Source organism: Impatiens glandulifera, chromosome 9 (assembly GCF_907164915.1).
Source record: "Impatiens glandulifera chromosome 9, dImpGla2.1, whole genome shotgun sequence".
Classification (NCBI taxonomy): Eukaryota; Viridiplantae; Streptophyta; class Magnoliopsida; order Ericales; family Balsaminaceae; genus Impatiens; species Impatiens glandulifera.
In genome coordinates, this window is record NC_061870.1 from 32,566,418 (window position 1) to 32,582,621 (window position 16,204).

At 35.6% G+C, this 16,204-nt stretch overlaps 4 protein-coding genes across 4 annotated transcripts; 3 read left to right on the forward strand and 1 right to left on the reverse strand.

The window, feature by feature from the left end:
- Positions 1–186: 186 nt before the first annotated feature.
- Positions 187–5,425, forward strand: LOC124916765 (auxilin-related protein 2-like). Its single transcript, XM_047457529.1, has 8 exons — positions 187–1,116; positions 1,866–3,447; positions 3,545–3,680; positions 3,799–3,896; positions 4,037–4,102; positions 4,524–4,613; positions 4,722–4,898; positions 5,048–5,425. Exons 1-8 carry the CDS (start codon positions 542–544, stop codon positions 5,084–5,086), a joined length of 2,763 nt encoding a protein of 920 aa, XP_047313485.1. The 5' UTR covers positions 187–541; the 3' UTR covers positions 5,087–5,425.
- A 598-nt stretch (positions 5,426–6,023) lies between these two features.
- LOC124915630 lies at positions 6,024–7,206 on the forward strand. The gene is made up of 5 exons (XM_047456385.1): positions 6,024–6,196; positions 6,270–6,304; positions 6,514–6,663; positions 6,775–6,825; positions 6,904–7,206. Exons 1-5 carry the CDS (start codon positions 6,120–6,122, stop codon positions 7,065–7,067), a joined length of 477 nt encoding a protein of 158 aa, XP_047312341.1. The 5' UTR covers positions 6,024–6,119; the 3' UTR covers positions 7,068–7,206.
- On the reverse strand, positions 7,095–9,971 carry LOC124916272 (MLO-like protein 1). Its single transcript, XM_047456999.1, has 15 exons — positions 9,840–9,971; positions 9,695–9,752; positions 9,368–9,609; positions 9,065–9,214; positions 8,930–8,999; positions 8,759–8,844; positions 8,599–8,673; positions 8,417–8,505; positions 8,271–8,320; positions 8,157–8,197; positions 7,853–8,062; positions 7,698–7,765; positions 7,564–7,624; positions 7,311–7,493; positions 7,095–7,145 (listed from the first exon to the last, which is right to left on the reverse strand). Exons 1-15 carry the CDS (start codon positions 9,966–9,968, stop codon positions 7,095–7,097), a joined length of 1,563 nt encoding a protein of 520 aa, XP_047312955.1. The 5' UTR covers positions 9,969–9,971.
- A 901-nt stretch (positions 9,972–10,872) lies between these two features.
- LOC124915253 (mitochondrial import receptor subunit TOM40-1-like) lies at positions 10,873–15,018 on the forward strand. The gene is made up of 11 exons (XM_047455936.1): positions 10,873–11,157; positions 11,653–11,734; positions 11,846–11,945; positions 12,030–12,122; positions 12,218–12,268; positions 12,446–12,511; positions 12,768–12,869; positions 13,993–14,061; positions 14,141–14,224; positions 14,314–14,409; positions 14,679–15,018. Exons 1-11 carry the CDS (start codon positions 11,019–11,021, stop codon positions 14,733–14,735), a joined length of 939 nt encoding a protein of 312 aa, XP_047311892.1. The 5' UTR covers positions 10,873–11,018; the 3' UTR covers positions 14,736–15,018.
- Positions 15,019–16,204: the final 1,186 nt, after the last annotated feature.

Sequence of the window (16,204 nt, forward strand, 5' to 3'; positions counted from 1 at the left end):
GAAATCGCAAATTGTCCATGGCTCGATTAATATTAATCCGATAGATATTATTTTAGTGTTGGACTATTATATATATAAATAACTTTATAAACAATATTTTCTTAACAAGTAGAATATGAAGTAGAATATGAAAACATAAATTGTTATAATTTTGATTTCATGTTGAACTAAAGTTAATACAGGAAAGTGAAGAGGGTTGATTCATTGACGAGGGCATTGGACTGGCTAGTGGGGGAAGAGAGAGAGAGATAGTAAGAAAGAAGAAGAAAACAGAGAGAAAAGGGAGCTATGGATTCTCAATAAGCATGCCTTTGAGCTTCCCTGTTTCGTTTCTGCGTCTTGAATTACCATTATAATCATCCAAGCATCACTTGGTGTAAAATCTTTAGTTGATTCTCTTTTTACAATCTGATTTTGAACCTTCTTTGACCTCCGGATTAATCATCTCTCAGATCCAATTCCACCTGAATTGCCAGATCCAGACAGATTTCAGGATCTGGAAGAAATTTATTTTGCTTCAAGGAGCTGAAAGAGACTGAAAATGGACGATTTCGGAATGTTAGCGAGAGATTTTGGGTTCAAACCCCAAGGCAAAGCTGCTCCCATGTCCGCGCCTAGAGCCAACTTCGCGGATGCAGGTGAAAGGCGACCTCGATACGATGATAACAGTCGAGATGGATCGATGTTTAACGATGTCTTTGGCGGTCTACCCAAGCACACAAGTTACAACAACAGTAAACCGGCATCTACTTTACAAGATTTGGATTATGATTCCATCTTCAAGAATTCATCGTCGGGGTTCAATGATGCGAAGAGCGACAAGCCGTCCTCATCGCCAGTGTATGACAAGCCGGTCTATGATGAGGACATTTTCGATGGCTTGCCAGGTTTGAAGAGTAAATCAACCTCGTCTTCAGTTAGATTTGATGACGCCAGTGTTTTTAGGAGCAATTCTCCGCCTCAAGGACCACGGCATCAAAGTGCTACTGCTTTTGATGATCTTCTTGGAAATTTAGGCCGGAATCCGAAATCGGAAGCCCGTAACCATAAGAGTTCTGGAGGACTGGATGATCTTCTATCAGGGTTTGGTGTTACTGGCTCTGCTGCAAATATCAGGTACAGCTTTACTTGCTGCAATTGAACCGATTTCAAATACGATTGTTAAACCATTCTGTTATACTTTCAGCTCTGGTTATGCTGCAAGTATCACTTTTATTGATGTTGTAATGCTCATTATGGAGTTTGAATGGCTTTGGATGGCCTTGAATATGTAACAAGGTTATCTATTTGATTGTTTACTGACAATAATTTGAAACAATTGTGTATATCATCAGTTCTGCAGGTTTTCCTAGTTCCATATTTCCAATCTTAAGATGTTTCAGGTGCTGCCTGTGCCTCGAAATAACATAGCATGCGAACTTGATTCGTTTGGAATTTTTCTTCAAATCTAGAAATTTCATTTCTATCACATGACAGATGATTTGCCTCAAGGAAAAAAACACAATTTTAGCCAATTACTCACAATTTGAAATCACTACTACAAATAACCTATACAACTCATAAGTTACCAAAAGCTTCCTATTCCAGCATTGGCAATAGGCAAATGATCAAATAGCTAATAAGCATGAAATCCAGGAAATTTCTCCATTTTAAGGCTGCCTCTTTATTCTCAAAAGAACTATTAAAGGATTTAATAAATGGACATGTGGTGAATTGTATCAACTTTTGAAGGTCATTCCTTCTCATCTGTTAATATCAACATAATGTCAAGTGACAGAGGGTGTGTTTAGGAGATGCCTAATAATTATTGAAGTTTTTTAGTCAAATTCTTCACTAGCAAGTAAAATCCTGTCTTGGTTTTACAGGTCACATTCAGAGTTCGCTCAACCCCCTACAATTGCTAAGTCAAGCAAAGAAACTTTTAATGTGTTGGATGATCCATTTGCTGTACTGCAATCAACTTCAAAACCAGCTGTTTCATCGCCTGGCCTGTTTGCCGATACACTGGATGAGATTGGCAAGACTAGTAGCTCCAGAAAAGAAGAAGTTGTTAGTTCCTCCAACAGTGCAGCAGTATTTGATGATATTGATCCCCTTGACAGTTTCAGTAGAACTGTGCCAACCTTTCCATCAGAGACAAGCCATAGGATGAAAGATGGTAGCCCCTTAAGGACAGGATCAAGCACAACAAAGGAACAAGCTTCATCATATAGTGAATCAATTGGGAGATCTTCTTTCAGAGGCCTTGAAAACGACTCTCAGAAGAATATGTCTTACAAAAGCTTTGACGAGTCTCATCTGAATGTGTTCGACATTCCAACTGTTTCATCAGATTCTCATGGTTCTGTTGGTCAAACTCCTTCTGCTTCATATGTTAATGCTAATGATTCAGTTTACCATGGAAATACTTCCCCTACCTTCGAGGATCACATTGGAACATCTGGAAAAGTATGGTTAACTGTGCTAGACTTTCCTCTGGTTACGCATCCAACAATTGCCTCTCCACCATCACGCCCCCCTCCTCCAAGACCAGAATGGGCTGCCAGATCAGAAGCAGGTTTCTTTTCAACAAGTGAAAGAAAGGGTACTGAATATTCATCTACTGGGAATTCCACTCAAAATTCTCAAAGCAATGTCGTAAATCAAGTAGATGATGAACTTGATGATTTTGCTATGGGTAGGAACAGAAGCAATGACAATGCCTATGACATGCCCTATGGTGAAGAAGTGAATACTAATTCCTCTGCTGCTGCTTCGGAAGCTGCTATGAAGGAAGCCATGGACAAAGCTCAAGCTAGATTCAGATATGCAAAGGAAGTTAAGGAGAGGGAACATGGAAGGACTTCTAGAAGTAAAGAAGCCACACAGCAGGAAAAAGACGAACTTCCCATGCAACATGATCAGGAGGTATTAGAACGTCAAAAGCGGCAAAAGGAAGAGGAAGAAAGAGAACAGAGGAGACTTGAGAACGAGAGGGTTAGAGAAAAGGAGCAAGCAAGACACGCTGTAGAAAGGGCCACTAGAGAAGCACGTGAAAGAGCAGTTGCTGAAGCTCGTGAAAGAGCTGCTACAGAAGCCCGCATAAAATCTGAAAGGGCTGCAGTTCAGAGGGCACAAGCTGAAGCCCGTGAAAGAGCTGCAGTGGAAGCACGGGAAAGGGCAGAAAAAGCTGCTGCGGAAGCTAGAGAAAGGGCAAATTCAGAAGCAAAGGAGAAAGAAGCAAGGGAAAAGGTTGCTGCAGCAAGAGCAGAAGCTGAAGCACGCCGTAGAGCAGAACGAGTTGTAGTAGAAAGGGTTGCTGCTGAAGCTCGGGAAAGGGCAGCAACTGAGGCTCGGGAAAGGGCAGCTGCTGCAAGAATGAGCCAGCAAAAGAATGACAATGATCTTGAATCCTTCTTTAGTGCTGGTTCACGTCCTAGTAGTGCACCTAGGCCAAGGGCAACTGCTGTGAGTACCTATTAATTTGAACTATGCAATATCCTTTTACAGCTTTGCCTGAAAACAAAAATGCATTATACATTCCTTGGTTGTTCCCCCATATCAGGACCCTGTTGATTCTTTTTTCCAAAGCAAGGGAGGACCTGATACAAGAAAGACACCATCTGTTAGTACTGCATCTAGTATGAGGAAGGCATCTTCAACTGCTAATATTGTTGATGATCTCTCCTCAATATTTGGAGGTAATATATTTGTCTTTTTTGTATTTACAATTTCTTGTCCTGTTTAAATTAAATCTTCCTTCCTTATGCATTTTCTGATTTACTGGAACAATTTTATTTTATACTTTGCTTTCTAAAGCTGCTCCATCAGCTGGAGAGTTCCAAGAAGTTGAAGGAGAAACTGACGAAAGAAGAAGAGCTAGATTGGAGCGCCATCAAAGGACCCATGAACGTGCGGTATGTGTTCTTTGCTGCCAAAGTATCCAGTAGTATAGTTGGTTGAGTATATTCTGGTGCATACCCTAACATGGGATTACAGAAAATTCTCTATATTTACTAAATGTATATTCTTCTTCTAATTGTGATCTGATTTTCAGGCTAAAGCACTTGCTGAAAAGAATCAGCGCGATCTTCAAACTCAGCGAGAACAAGAAGAAAGACATGTGAGTTATCTCTATGTTTGTATAATTATGAACAATTTTCTACTTTAATGTTTGAAGTGTAGTCTTGCGAATGCTTCAAACTTAGAGCTTGTAGCCTTTAGCATTGGAGTGAGTACACCATTATGACACTTAGTAATAGGTCCTCGATTGACTCTTGGAAATAGGTTTCCCCTACCTTCCTTTTCTCCACTCAGTCTGCTGTGCGACTTACAACTATCTAAGAGATAGGATAGTCCCTTAGTCTGCTTCATGTTGATATAATTACAATGTTACTGCAAATTGCAAACTTAAGTAAAAGATGGAGATAATCTGGAGTGGTGTCTTCATGTAGATTTGGGTAGTTAATTACCCAAAACACACCTATTTGTATGTATTATTTGTATTGTTCTTCTGTCTTATTATTAGCTGTTTCCCATTTCAGAGGATTGGTGAGACATTAGATATTGAAATCAAGCGTTGGGCTGCAGGGAAAGAAGGAAACCTGCGTGCACTCCTATCAACACTACAATATGTGAGTGTCATTTGTCTGCATAATTTTTTAATAAACTGGAATCGGTTATTACCTCTTGAGCATTTCTGATAGATTCATCATTGCCATTTTTTTTGTTATGATGGTCAGGTACTTTGGCCTGAATGTGGCTGGCAACCAGTATCTTTAACCGATTTGATAATTGGTGCTTCTGTTAAAAAGGTATATAGAAAGGCAACTTTATGCATCCACCCCGATAAGGTGCAACAGAAAGGCGCTACTCTTCAACAGAAGTACGTTGCAGAAAAGGTGTTTGACCTTCTGAAGGTAAATTTTTTTCTTTTACTTGAGTGGCCATCAGCTTCAGCACCCAGATAAGAGATATATAGTCTCTTTACTAAATTTTTATTATTATTTTGATGCTGGTTTTAAAATATAGACAAGTTCTCACATGTTGATTGAAATACAAAATATAGGAGGCTTGGAACAAATTCAATTCGGAGGAGCTTTTCTAGGCACTTACCTACCTACCTACCTACCTTTTTGAAGTATATTGGAAAAAACGATAGATGACGAATGGTTTAGTGAAGACTGGATCTTCCATTCAGTTTGCAGTCTAAGGCATGTCTATTTTTTGTTGTTGATTCTTTTGTCTGTCTGTCTCCCCTTTGCATATTCTTTAGTAAGAAACAAACGGTTAATGAGTTTGGGAGGTTATATGTGGAATTTATACCGAGGTTGAGTTTATTAGTACGAAGGAGCAAACAAAGTATGTAGAGTTGAAAGTCTTGTGATTGTTATGTATTATACGCTGCACATTCATCCAATTTATTTTTTGGGAGGTTCAAATTCTATATAGCAGTGGAAGTATATTTTCCATTCAATTTAGGTGCTGTTAGTTATTGGTGTGAACATGATATGAACACTTCTCTTCTTGGAATGGAGCTCTCCCTGTCATTGCATTGCCGAACAGACTAGAGATTTGCAATTTTCCTTTTCTTGTAAATCTATCTATCTGTCTTCTTTATTTTTTTTTTATTTTTTTTTTGTCAATTCTTTCACCATTGTCATCATGTCATTCTTTTATTTAAATTTAATATATATATATATATATATATATATGGTTTAAACCCTAAATTTTATTCTCGAATTGAACCTTATTTAAACTAATATATATGATTATATAATATTCTATGAACAGTGTTTTTTAAAAATTAAAAAAAAATCCATTTGAAATCTCTTAAAAATAATATATATAATTCTAAAAATAAGAATAACTGTATATGACATGGGTAATTTTTTTTTATATTTTTATTTGCAAACAATTTGGATAGACACGTGCGGAGAAAAAACTGGACTAAGTGTGTGCACGTGGCCAACACACGTGCCAGAGGAGAGAGCCAGGATCAATAAGACTTCAAATTTTTTCTTTTCTCTCTCTCTTTTCAGGGAGGACGGCTGACTGATGAGAAAATTTAGGGTTGAATAGCTAAGAAGATCTCTTTCAGCTTCGTTTCGTTCGTAGTTTGTGTTTTATAGAGATTAAAGATGCTGGAAAACTCTACAGAGCCTTCATCCATTGCCAACACAACCACGGTCAAGCGCTACGCACCTCCCAATCAGAGGTCTCTTTCTTTCTCTGTGAATTGTGTCTCTTAATTTTGATTTTTAGTTGACGACGATTGTGTGATCCCGTAGGAATCGTTCTCTTGGCCGGAAAAAATCTGGAGTTGGTGAGTAAACAACAACCTTCATTGCTATTCTTTCTATGAACAGAGTAGTTTGTTGAATATCATCTTTTTGTATAGTAGCTATTAGCTAGAGAAAAACTGCATCAAAATCAGAGAGAACTCCATCATAATAATGGTGAAAAGAGTGGACTTTGATGCATATTATAGGTAAAATCTGTTTGAATGTTAAGTATTGTATTCTAATGATGCAGAGAGATCAAATGAAGTGGGGGAGAAGAACACAAGGTATAATATTCCTAGTATGAATAACGGGGATGCAACAGGTTACAACAGCAATCATCAGCTGATAATATCCTTGTCTGGATGTTCCAATAGTGAAGCTTATCATCTCTTGAATGACAGTAATAAACAACTCTTTCCCTTTTTCTTTTATTCCTATCATATTATTGTGTACTAGTAATATGAGCAACAAACAAACAAACATTCTATCTTGTTTCTTTCCTAATTGACAGGATGGAATGCTGCTATACATTCATATAATGATACATCAATAGATTTGTCTGGTTAGTACACACCCATTTGAAGATACTTTGATTCATAAATATCCTTTGTCTCATCTAAGTCTTTATCTGAACAAACAGAGAGACCAGTGATGTACTGTAGCAATGTTGGTCCAGCAGCCTTGCCACAATTTAGACTTCCTCATCAGGCAGCACCACCTTCTCAGATGGATTTCTTGACTGAGCTCCGTCGTGCCATGCAGCATAATAATGCCAATTCAACTTCTTCCCACCGCACATTCTAAAGCCACAACGAATGAAAGGGTCTGAAGCTATTCTACTCTCCTTTTTATCTTTTTTATGAATTCCTCCTTCATGGTTTGCTGAACAAACCACCACCTTATACTTTATCTTCTTTTTTTATCTGCATATTATTACTCTTCATCATCATCTTCTTCTATTATTTCTGTATTATTATTATTATTATTATTATTATTATTATTATTATTATTATTATTATTGTTGTTGTTGATCCTGGGCATGGGCACCACATCAGCCATCTCAATTATTACATCATCATCAGCAGTTGAAGGGTCATTAGTTGTGACTTGTTCTGCTACTACTACTTCCTTCATCTGTTGTTGCTGCCTTTTCTTCACATCCCGAGCCCATCCAACAAGCCCCACCTGTACATGCTTCTCAAATATGGCCTTCTTGAACGAGCTTCCCATCTTCCATTGTTCAAACCACACACACAATCACTTATCCACCCAGAATGATAGATAAAATGTTTATTTTTACCTGCGTCACAATTGCATAGAGTGGAAGGGTGCTGTAACTGCACAGGACCTGTATAATTACCCTGAATAACAACAACAGTATATACAAAAGGTAAAGCAACTTCCAACCAAATGAAAAGTCTAGTAGTCTCTCACCCTAGAGAAATCCTCGGAACCATGTAACGAACGTGACCCATGATGCAAGAGTCAAACCCAAACTGGACCTGTTTGTCGGAGCCAATCATAAATCCACAATTATAATGTTTTATAACATGTTTCAATGATGGGACATTCCCATTTGGTACTCTTACCAATATCCAGAAGAAGAATGCAATCTCGAAAGCATTTTGGAACAGTATGAAGTGAATCAAGTACACTATAATGTGTGGACTATTAAACCAAAAGTGATCATCCGATGGCTGCACAACTAGCTCACCTTCTACAGCCACATGTTTATCTGCCACTTCCCTAGCTAGCTGAGTCATCACGTGCTCAAGCTTAAACCCAACTGCAAGCAGTAGCTAAACACACAAGAGAAGGAGATAACAAAATATATATATATTTTTTATTTATTTATCAACTTCCCAACACTAACTGGATTTTAGTTCAACTCACAATGAATGGAATGAATGCTAACCAGAAGTAAGTGTGCCACCCTTCATTCAACAAATACACATTATATTAATATAATCATTTAAGACATTTTGAGAGAATTGTAGTAACTATTACCATTAACATTCAGCAGCAAGAAGATGACCACAAATATCCAGAGATACCAACTGCAGCCAGATAGATTGATATATATGCTTAATTAGATTATGAAATCTCCAATTGAGGATTAATTACCAAAGGCCACCTTCATTTATATCACTTGCCTTATACCCACGACTTGTACGAAGTCATCTTCCAAAGCTCGTAACATGTACCTGTGGAAATTGAACTTTGGATTGCCTCTGCAATGAGTCTAGGTCAAAACCATTCAATAACAGATGAGAAAGGAAGAAAAAAAAAACAATAATACCATACTAATGTCAGTGACTTAGTTAAATATGTATACCATAATGAAGCCACGTCTTAGTGTTAAATAATCTGATTTTGTTACAGATCCATAGAATTGCTTGGTTAATGAGTGCTGCAAATAAAAACATCAATTAAAAGTTACACACACGAAGATTTGGTTAGTGAATTTTAGAAATAATGAGGAAACGGGCATATACCATCCAACCCAAGACTACAGAACATTTGTCATTCAGAAACCGACTCTTGATGAATTCGTGTTCACGCACATGAGTCAGTGTTGGCTCTGTATGCATGTAAAGAAAGAGGAACAAATGATCTAATTCGCGTAATTCATCCTCACTACAATAGAAAAACAAGCAACATATTACCCTCTTGCGGATGATCTTGGTTATTGTTTGCAATAGAAACGGAGTCCTCCCAATGTTTCCATTGCTGTATCTATACATATATTGTAAAAGATAAGAACTAATCATGATACATATATATATATATATACAATAATAAGATGCAGCACAAACCTTGGCCCCTCCAAATATAATAGTGAGAACACAACATGATACATGGACCACGGCGATCACAAAGATGAAGACATGTAGATGATGAATCGATTCGACAGACAACAATGGAACCTTATTCTGCAGCAAGCAGCAAGTCTATATTTTGTAACAAGAGATGCAGCAATACAGTACTGACAAGTACATAAACATATATAGATAGAATATTGATATGGGTCATGGCTGCAAACAATTTAGAAATGATTAGCCAGAACAAAACTACCTTTTTTATAATGGAGATTATATGGTAGCTAGGCTGCTGACCTTGGAGGCACAATAGCCAGTCCCAGAGACTTTAAGTTTAGCTAGAAAATGACGAAAACGATCATCAAGTGAAGATGAAGAAGAGAACTGATCATCATCATCATAATCATCTAGTGTTGGGAGTTTGCATGGAAGAAAGTGATGCATGAGATTCTGTCCAACACAGATCTTGGTGATACTGCCTTGAAAGACAGTAAGAAGCACTGAAATGAACCCTAACAACATCAACTCTGCAATTACCAGTTTCCAATTAGTACACAGTTTATTTAAAGGGATCTATCTATCTAGGTCTAGGTAGAGTACGTAGGTAGGTACCTTCTTTAATTTTCTCCAAGGCTTCATAAAGGGCCATCTGCTTCTTCTTCTTCAGCCTCTGTGATACATAGATAATAATAAAAGAGAAAGGTAAGGTTGAGATCTGGGCTGTAGGGAGAATAATTAGTAATTTATTATATTTTACATTTCCAGCGAAGTGAAGTAGGCGCTCAGCGGAGAAGGAAATGCCAACGATGACAGTGCATACGGCAGCCACAGCCCATGTCGGAGTGTATTCCAAATTGTTTCCTTCTTCCGCCTCGTCACTAGACATTTTTTTGGATCTGTCTGTCTGTCTGTCTGTCTTGTCTATGTGTTCCTTCTTCTTCTTCTTCTGCATACGATCGAATGAATCGATAACAACGCTCGCCACCTTCTCCTCTCCTCCTTTGCTCCTATTTTTCTGTCACAACATGGACCAATGGATTTCTTACTCGCTTTCATTATTTTGTGGGAAATTCATAATTTTATTATATATATTGTTTTTAATAATGATAGTTGACATTCTTTATTTTTATTTAGAATACTAAACTTTTGCAATTTTTATTTTTATTTATTTATATGGTTTTTTTAGGAAAAAATAATACAATTAATTCTATTAACAAAACTCGATTTCCTCCTCATTAACCCTACTTGTGAATATGATAGGATGAAAAAAACAATGGAGTGATTTTGAGTGTTATGACGAGTAAAACACAAAATATTTGGTTCGATCGAGGGATCTAACACTCACAATGAATTTATGACCCTTTAAAATTGTTATCTCTAAGTTCTGATGTTATAAATGTTATCTCGTGATAGTTGAGTTAAAATCCTTTATAATTTTTTTTTTTACTTCTTAATATGTTCACACTTCTGGATAAATAAATAAATAAAAAGTTCTTCTTTTAATATAAAAATAATATTAATAGTGTCTAGTAGACATGTTAAATTTTGAGTTTAATGGATTTGAACTAAAAATATTTCCAAAAAAACTACTTAAATAACTGAATTAATCGTTCAGTTTTGGGTATCCCAAACCGATCTTTCCGACGGACCCAAACTGAATAACAAACTAATTATCCGAACAGATCGGTTCGACTGATCATTCGGTTCGGTTAGTTCGGATACCCGACCCGCTGGACGAGGGAATTTCTTTCTCTTTCTTTCTTTCTGTGAAGACGAATAGTAGACCTTAGGGGTTTTGGAGTCTAAAGAGCTCTCTCTCTTTCTCTCTGGGGTTCTTTTTCTCTCTGATTGATTAGCACAATATCCGAAGAAGAAGAAGAAGAAGGAGAAGAGCTCTGATTATTATCTTTACTACTTACTAAGTGTGAAACAAACTATGGCGGCATTCGTTCCTCCTCCTGCTGTGGTGCCACCAGCGGCGAAACCAACCGACATCCAGCCACAGGTGGAGAAGGTCGACTACATGACCCTACCAACCCCTATTCCTTACGAAGAAATCCACCGCGAAGCTCTCAGTCAGTCATTCCTCCTCCCTCCTTAACTATCTATATATACCTTGCTACTTTAGCTTTAATCAACATCACTGTAGTAGAAATCTCTATGCATAACATCTGCATTTTCGATTTTATCTACTCATACATCAGTATATAACAAGAACTCGTCTTATATATTGTACATAACCATGAAATTAACTAGTAACAAACACAGTCAGGAGAGCCTTCCTAGGTTGCGGTGAGTGAGCGTGATCCACTTTCACGTCTTATATAGTTTGATTTTGCACTGGTTATAATCTTCTGAAACATATAGTTGTAAAGTGTTTGAACCTTTTGCTTATACATTCCAACTTTCTTCACGATTGAGGTTTTCTCAATTAAAAATTATTCTCCTGCTTCTTAGAAGACTGTTAAGGGATGAACTTGTACAATAGGAGATTAGGGTCTCATAGATGGTTGCTGATTTGCTTGCTCCATTTGCCAGTGAGATTCGTTTTTTTTTTTGTTTTTTTGCAGTGTCCTTAAAGCCAGAGCTTTTTGAGGGCATGCGCTTTGATTTTACCAAAGGACTCAACCAAAATTTTTCCCTCAGTCACAGGTTGTTCTGAATTTCAGTAAATATATTCATAGGGATACTTTGTTCTTTTGTTTACTAAATCATTTTATCTCATTCTCATGTTCTTTTTGTGTTGGGTCCATGCCTCTTCAGTTTGTTCATGGGCCCTACTGAAATTCCCTCTCAATCATCTGAGACCATAAAGATACCTACTTCCCACTATGAATTTGGTGCTAACTTTATAGACCCCAAGGTATCTAATATCTTCAGACACATTGAAATTATCAAGATTATAAGAAATCCAATATGACAATAGCACGATCATTTGTTCCTTCAGTTGATGCTGTTTGGGAGACTATCAGATGGAAGAGTGAATGCAAGATTGAAGTGTGACTTGTCTGAAAATCTATCTCTAAAGGCCAATGGTCAAGTAAATGTCCTAGTTGTTATATTTTAGTGCTTTTCCCATGCATATAGTGTTATCATATTAAAATCTTACAGAGTATTTTTGGTTTGCTTTTGTAGCTGACAAATGAGCCACACATGTCACATGGCATGTTCAACTTTGATTACAAGGTTAGTTGTATTTAGTGTTTTATTTTAGATGTTGATATATGAACTTATGTGAAGTATTCATTAACTTTATATTAGTAATACCTAGAAGCTGCTGCATAAGATCACCTGTTCATTTAGTCCATTGAATTGGGACTTGACTACTTAATCTTCTTCAATCTTTATGCACACGCAACACAGGGTTCAGATTATAGAGCTCAATTTCAATTTGGAAATGGGGCTTTATTTGGGGCTAATTACATTCAGGTGAACACCTCACCTCCATTTGCTTCATTTGTTTTTTTTTGGATTGAAAAATAAAGGCACAAGATTAAATCAGTGAGAAGTATCATCTGATTTACGTGTAAACTTTTTTCATTCTCATTTAGTCATTTTACATTGGATTCCGTTCTTTTTCTTTCATAGACTTATGAGTATGCATTTTCTTTTCAAAATATCTATTTCCCAAATAAAACTGTACTGTGAAAATATTCATATCCCTGAAAATACCTATTTATTGCAGAGTGTGACACCCCATTTATCTCTGGGCGGTGAAGTATTTTGGGCTGGTCAACATAGGAAGTCTGGCCTTGGCTATGCTGCTCGTTACAACACAAATAAAATGGTATGGTAGATCATGCTGTTTTACAATACAAAATTATTCTGGTTAGTGGTTTGTAATTACCAATGCAAATTGAAATGCCTACCAAATAATCTGTCAAATGTCAATCTCTATATTAAGGTGCAAGTTTCCTGTTGCTCCTATGGGAGCCAAAGCAAAAGAGGAAAACTTCCTGCCGTCCACATTATTTATTTTATTTTCACCTACCCATTGTAGCTCAAGCGGTAGGAGTATTGAACTAATAGGCTGAGGTCTCAGGTCCGATTCCTACTGAAAGCACATTCATTGAAGTGGGGGGAGTCAGTGGGTGGCCAGCTAACTCCTCCAGGAAAAAAAAAATTGTCTCAAAAAAAGAGGAGGATAACTAAAAGATGGAATGTCCTACTTTGTCTGTGGTATGATAAGGGAATTCACTATATATTTCTATAAGAAAAGGCAATAAGTAACCCACTAGAAAGAATCTTGCCTAAGAGACCTAAGGTCTTAGGTTTAATTCCCATTAATAACTCCCTAAGTTGAAGTGGGGGGTCGTGCTAGCTTAAAAAGAAAGTGAAAAAGGATAAGGCAATAAGTTTACTTTGCATGTATCTGCCTCACTCATGTCTTTTAGTGTGAAATCTTGCAAACCATGTATGTCTTTAACCTTCAGTTAAGTAATTGATTAAGCCATTGAAGGATTGTTCACCTTCAGTTAAGGTCTGGTGAACCATTTAGGTATTGGCATGCCTTGGACTAGGATACAGGATTCAGGATTCAGGATTGTACCATCATTTATCATGGGCTCTATAGATGTTTACTGTTCATTTCCCTTCAAATGTTGAAGTTTGTATTAAATTGTCGCAAATTCAACTTCTAATCATACAAAGGGTGTCAATACCAATTATTGAACATGTGACCGGAATGATGTTCATTGAAAACTTAGCCATCAAGCCACATTGAATCTTTCAAATGCTAATTATTCGTGGTAGATATTTGTTTCCTTTAAGTCACTGCGAAGGTGGTGTTAGCCAAGTGTTTTGATGAAGAGTCAATGATTCAAATAATGATTAGGGGTTAGTTTATAGTTAAAAACCTCCAGCAATGCTTGTCAACTCTCAGAAAATGAGATTTCATTTACATACTGCAGGTTGCCACTGGGCAAGTTGCCAGCACTGGATTGGTTGCTTTGAGCTATGTACAGAAAGTATCGGACAAGGTGATAAGTCGTTAGTTTTGCTTATTTTTTATTGGTTTTTAACAACATTGATGCTATAATATTACTATGTTCTCCATAGGTCTCTTTGGCATCTGACTTCATGTACAACTACATGTCAAAAGATGTAACTGCAAGCTTTGGTTATGATTACATTCTTCGACAGGTAAAATTTATGCAAACTTTAAAAATATGAATAGAGCTATTTTTATTTATTTATGATTCTGTTGTTGGCTGATGTTAGTTTTTGTTCAGTGTCGTCTAAGGGGGAAGATAGACTCCCAGGGCTGCATCGCTGCTTATCTTGAAGAGCGACTGAATATGGGTCTGAATTTTATTCTCTCAGCTGAGGTGAGAATCACAACAGCTTTCTTCTTGTTTCCAACTCTGTAATAGAATAGGTTTTTCAATTGTTGCTAATTGCTATCCATTGTTGATGGCCTGAATAGGAAAAATGTCACTGTCAATTTCCTTTTCACATTCTATAGATTGGTTGTCAATATATGTATAAAATTCCATAAATGAATTATTCTGCTGAGAGTTGACTTTGTGGGAAATTATAGAATGTAGTGAATTCCATCATCCATTCATAGGGGTGTCTTTGTTGTTTGTTCTTGCAGCTTGACCATCTCAAAAAGGATTACAAATTTGGATTTGGATTGACTGTGGGAGAATAAGCCAGAGGATGTTGTGCTGTTATCGGTTTCATAGCACAAGATAATGAAAGAAAAACCAGGTTTTATTCAAATATTTTCTCTTAAGTGTAGTTTTCATTTTGTATTAGGGTCTGTTATGTAGTCTATCATTTTACTGATCTTCTTTCATTATTAGAAAGAGCATCCAAACTGTGACCACACATAAAAGAAAAAGTGGATTTTGCTCATGAAACATTTTAATATTGTATTTTTTCCCCAAATGATGGAATGATTGACCTATTTATAAAATGGGATGAAATCAAATTAAATTTTAATGTCAACAGGTGAAGACATAAATTAAGGGTTTCATAATAGGCTTGTTTGATGTTTTTGTTATTTGAGATTTTTATTGGTGTTTTTTTGAAAAAATAAAAATTAGGTTATTTGAGTTATTAATTGGTCTGATTATTATAATTTTTTTATATTTAAAATTTAATTTTTATAAAAGTCAAATAATAATATTTTAATATTTTGATATTTTAATTTACATAATGGAGTTTAATTTTTATTTTTTGAAAATTATACTCTAAATTCAAATTCAAAAATCAAATTAGACTCTAAATAATATAAAGTTTTAATAATGTTTAAGCTAGTTGTTGAAGAGTATCTTTCCTAACCAAAAGATCGGGTACATTTATAAATTAAATAATAATAATTAAAATTATTTGACTGTTCATCAATAGAGTTCATGTCTTTGTTGACACCTAAGGTGTTTGGTGTTATTAGGCCTTGTTCGGATTCGGGTTATTTAAAAAACTTAGAGAGAGAAAAAAATAATGATTGGTGATGATTTTGAGGAGGTGATGATTATTTTTGGTAAAATGACTTAAAGGGTATTGGTATATATAAATAAAATAATAAATAATAATTTAAAATAGAGGGTATTTTGGTATTTTGGTTAATGAAATGAGTGATGTGATTGTTAAGAAGTGATTGATTGGAAAATTGATTTGGGTTGGGTTTTTAAAAAAACCCAAAGAGAACAAGCCCTTAGTATAAATGAATAAAAAGCAAAAAATAATAATATTATATTGTCAACTAGCTTTAGACACGTATTCTCTTTTCAACTTATACTTGTAAAAAATATATATATTCTAACAATAATTCAATATATATAAATATATATATATATATATATATATATATAATTTGAATTTTACTAAATCAAATATCAACCAAATTATAAAAAGTCAATGAATCTTTTGAAATGAAATTGACAGGTTTAATTTCATTTCAAAGAAATGCATTTTGATATTTATAAAATGAAGTATGTACCAAAGAAAGAAGTGGAATCACAAATCAAGCAAATAAAGTAATATTATTATTATTATTTTAAAATGACTACAAAAATATTATAAGTGAAAACATAATATCAGAAAAAATAATGTCATAATAACAACAATGTTATATAGGAATAATTAAAAATAATGTCATTATAATGATGATATATA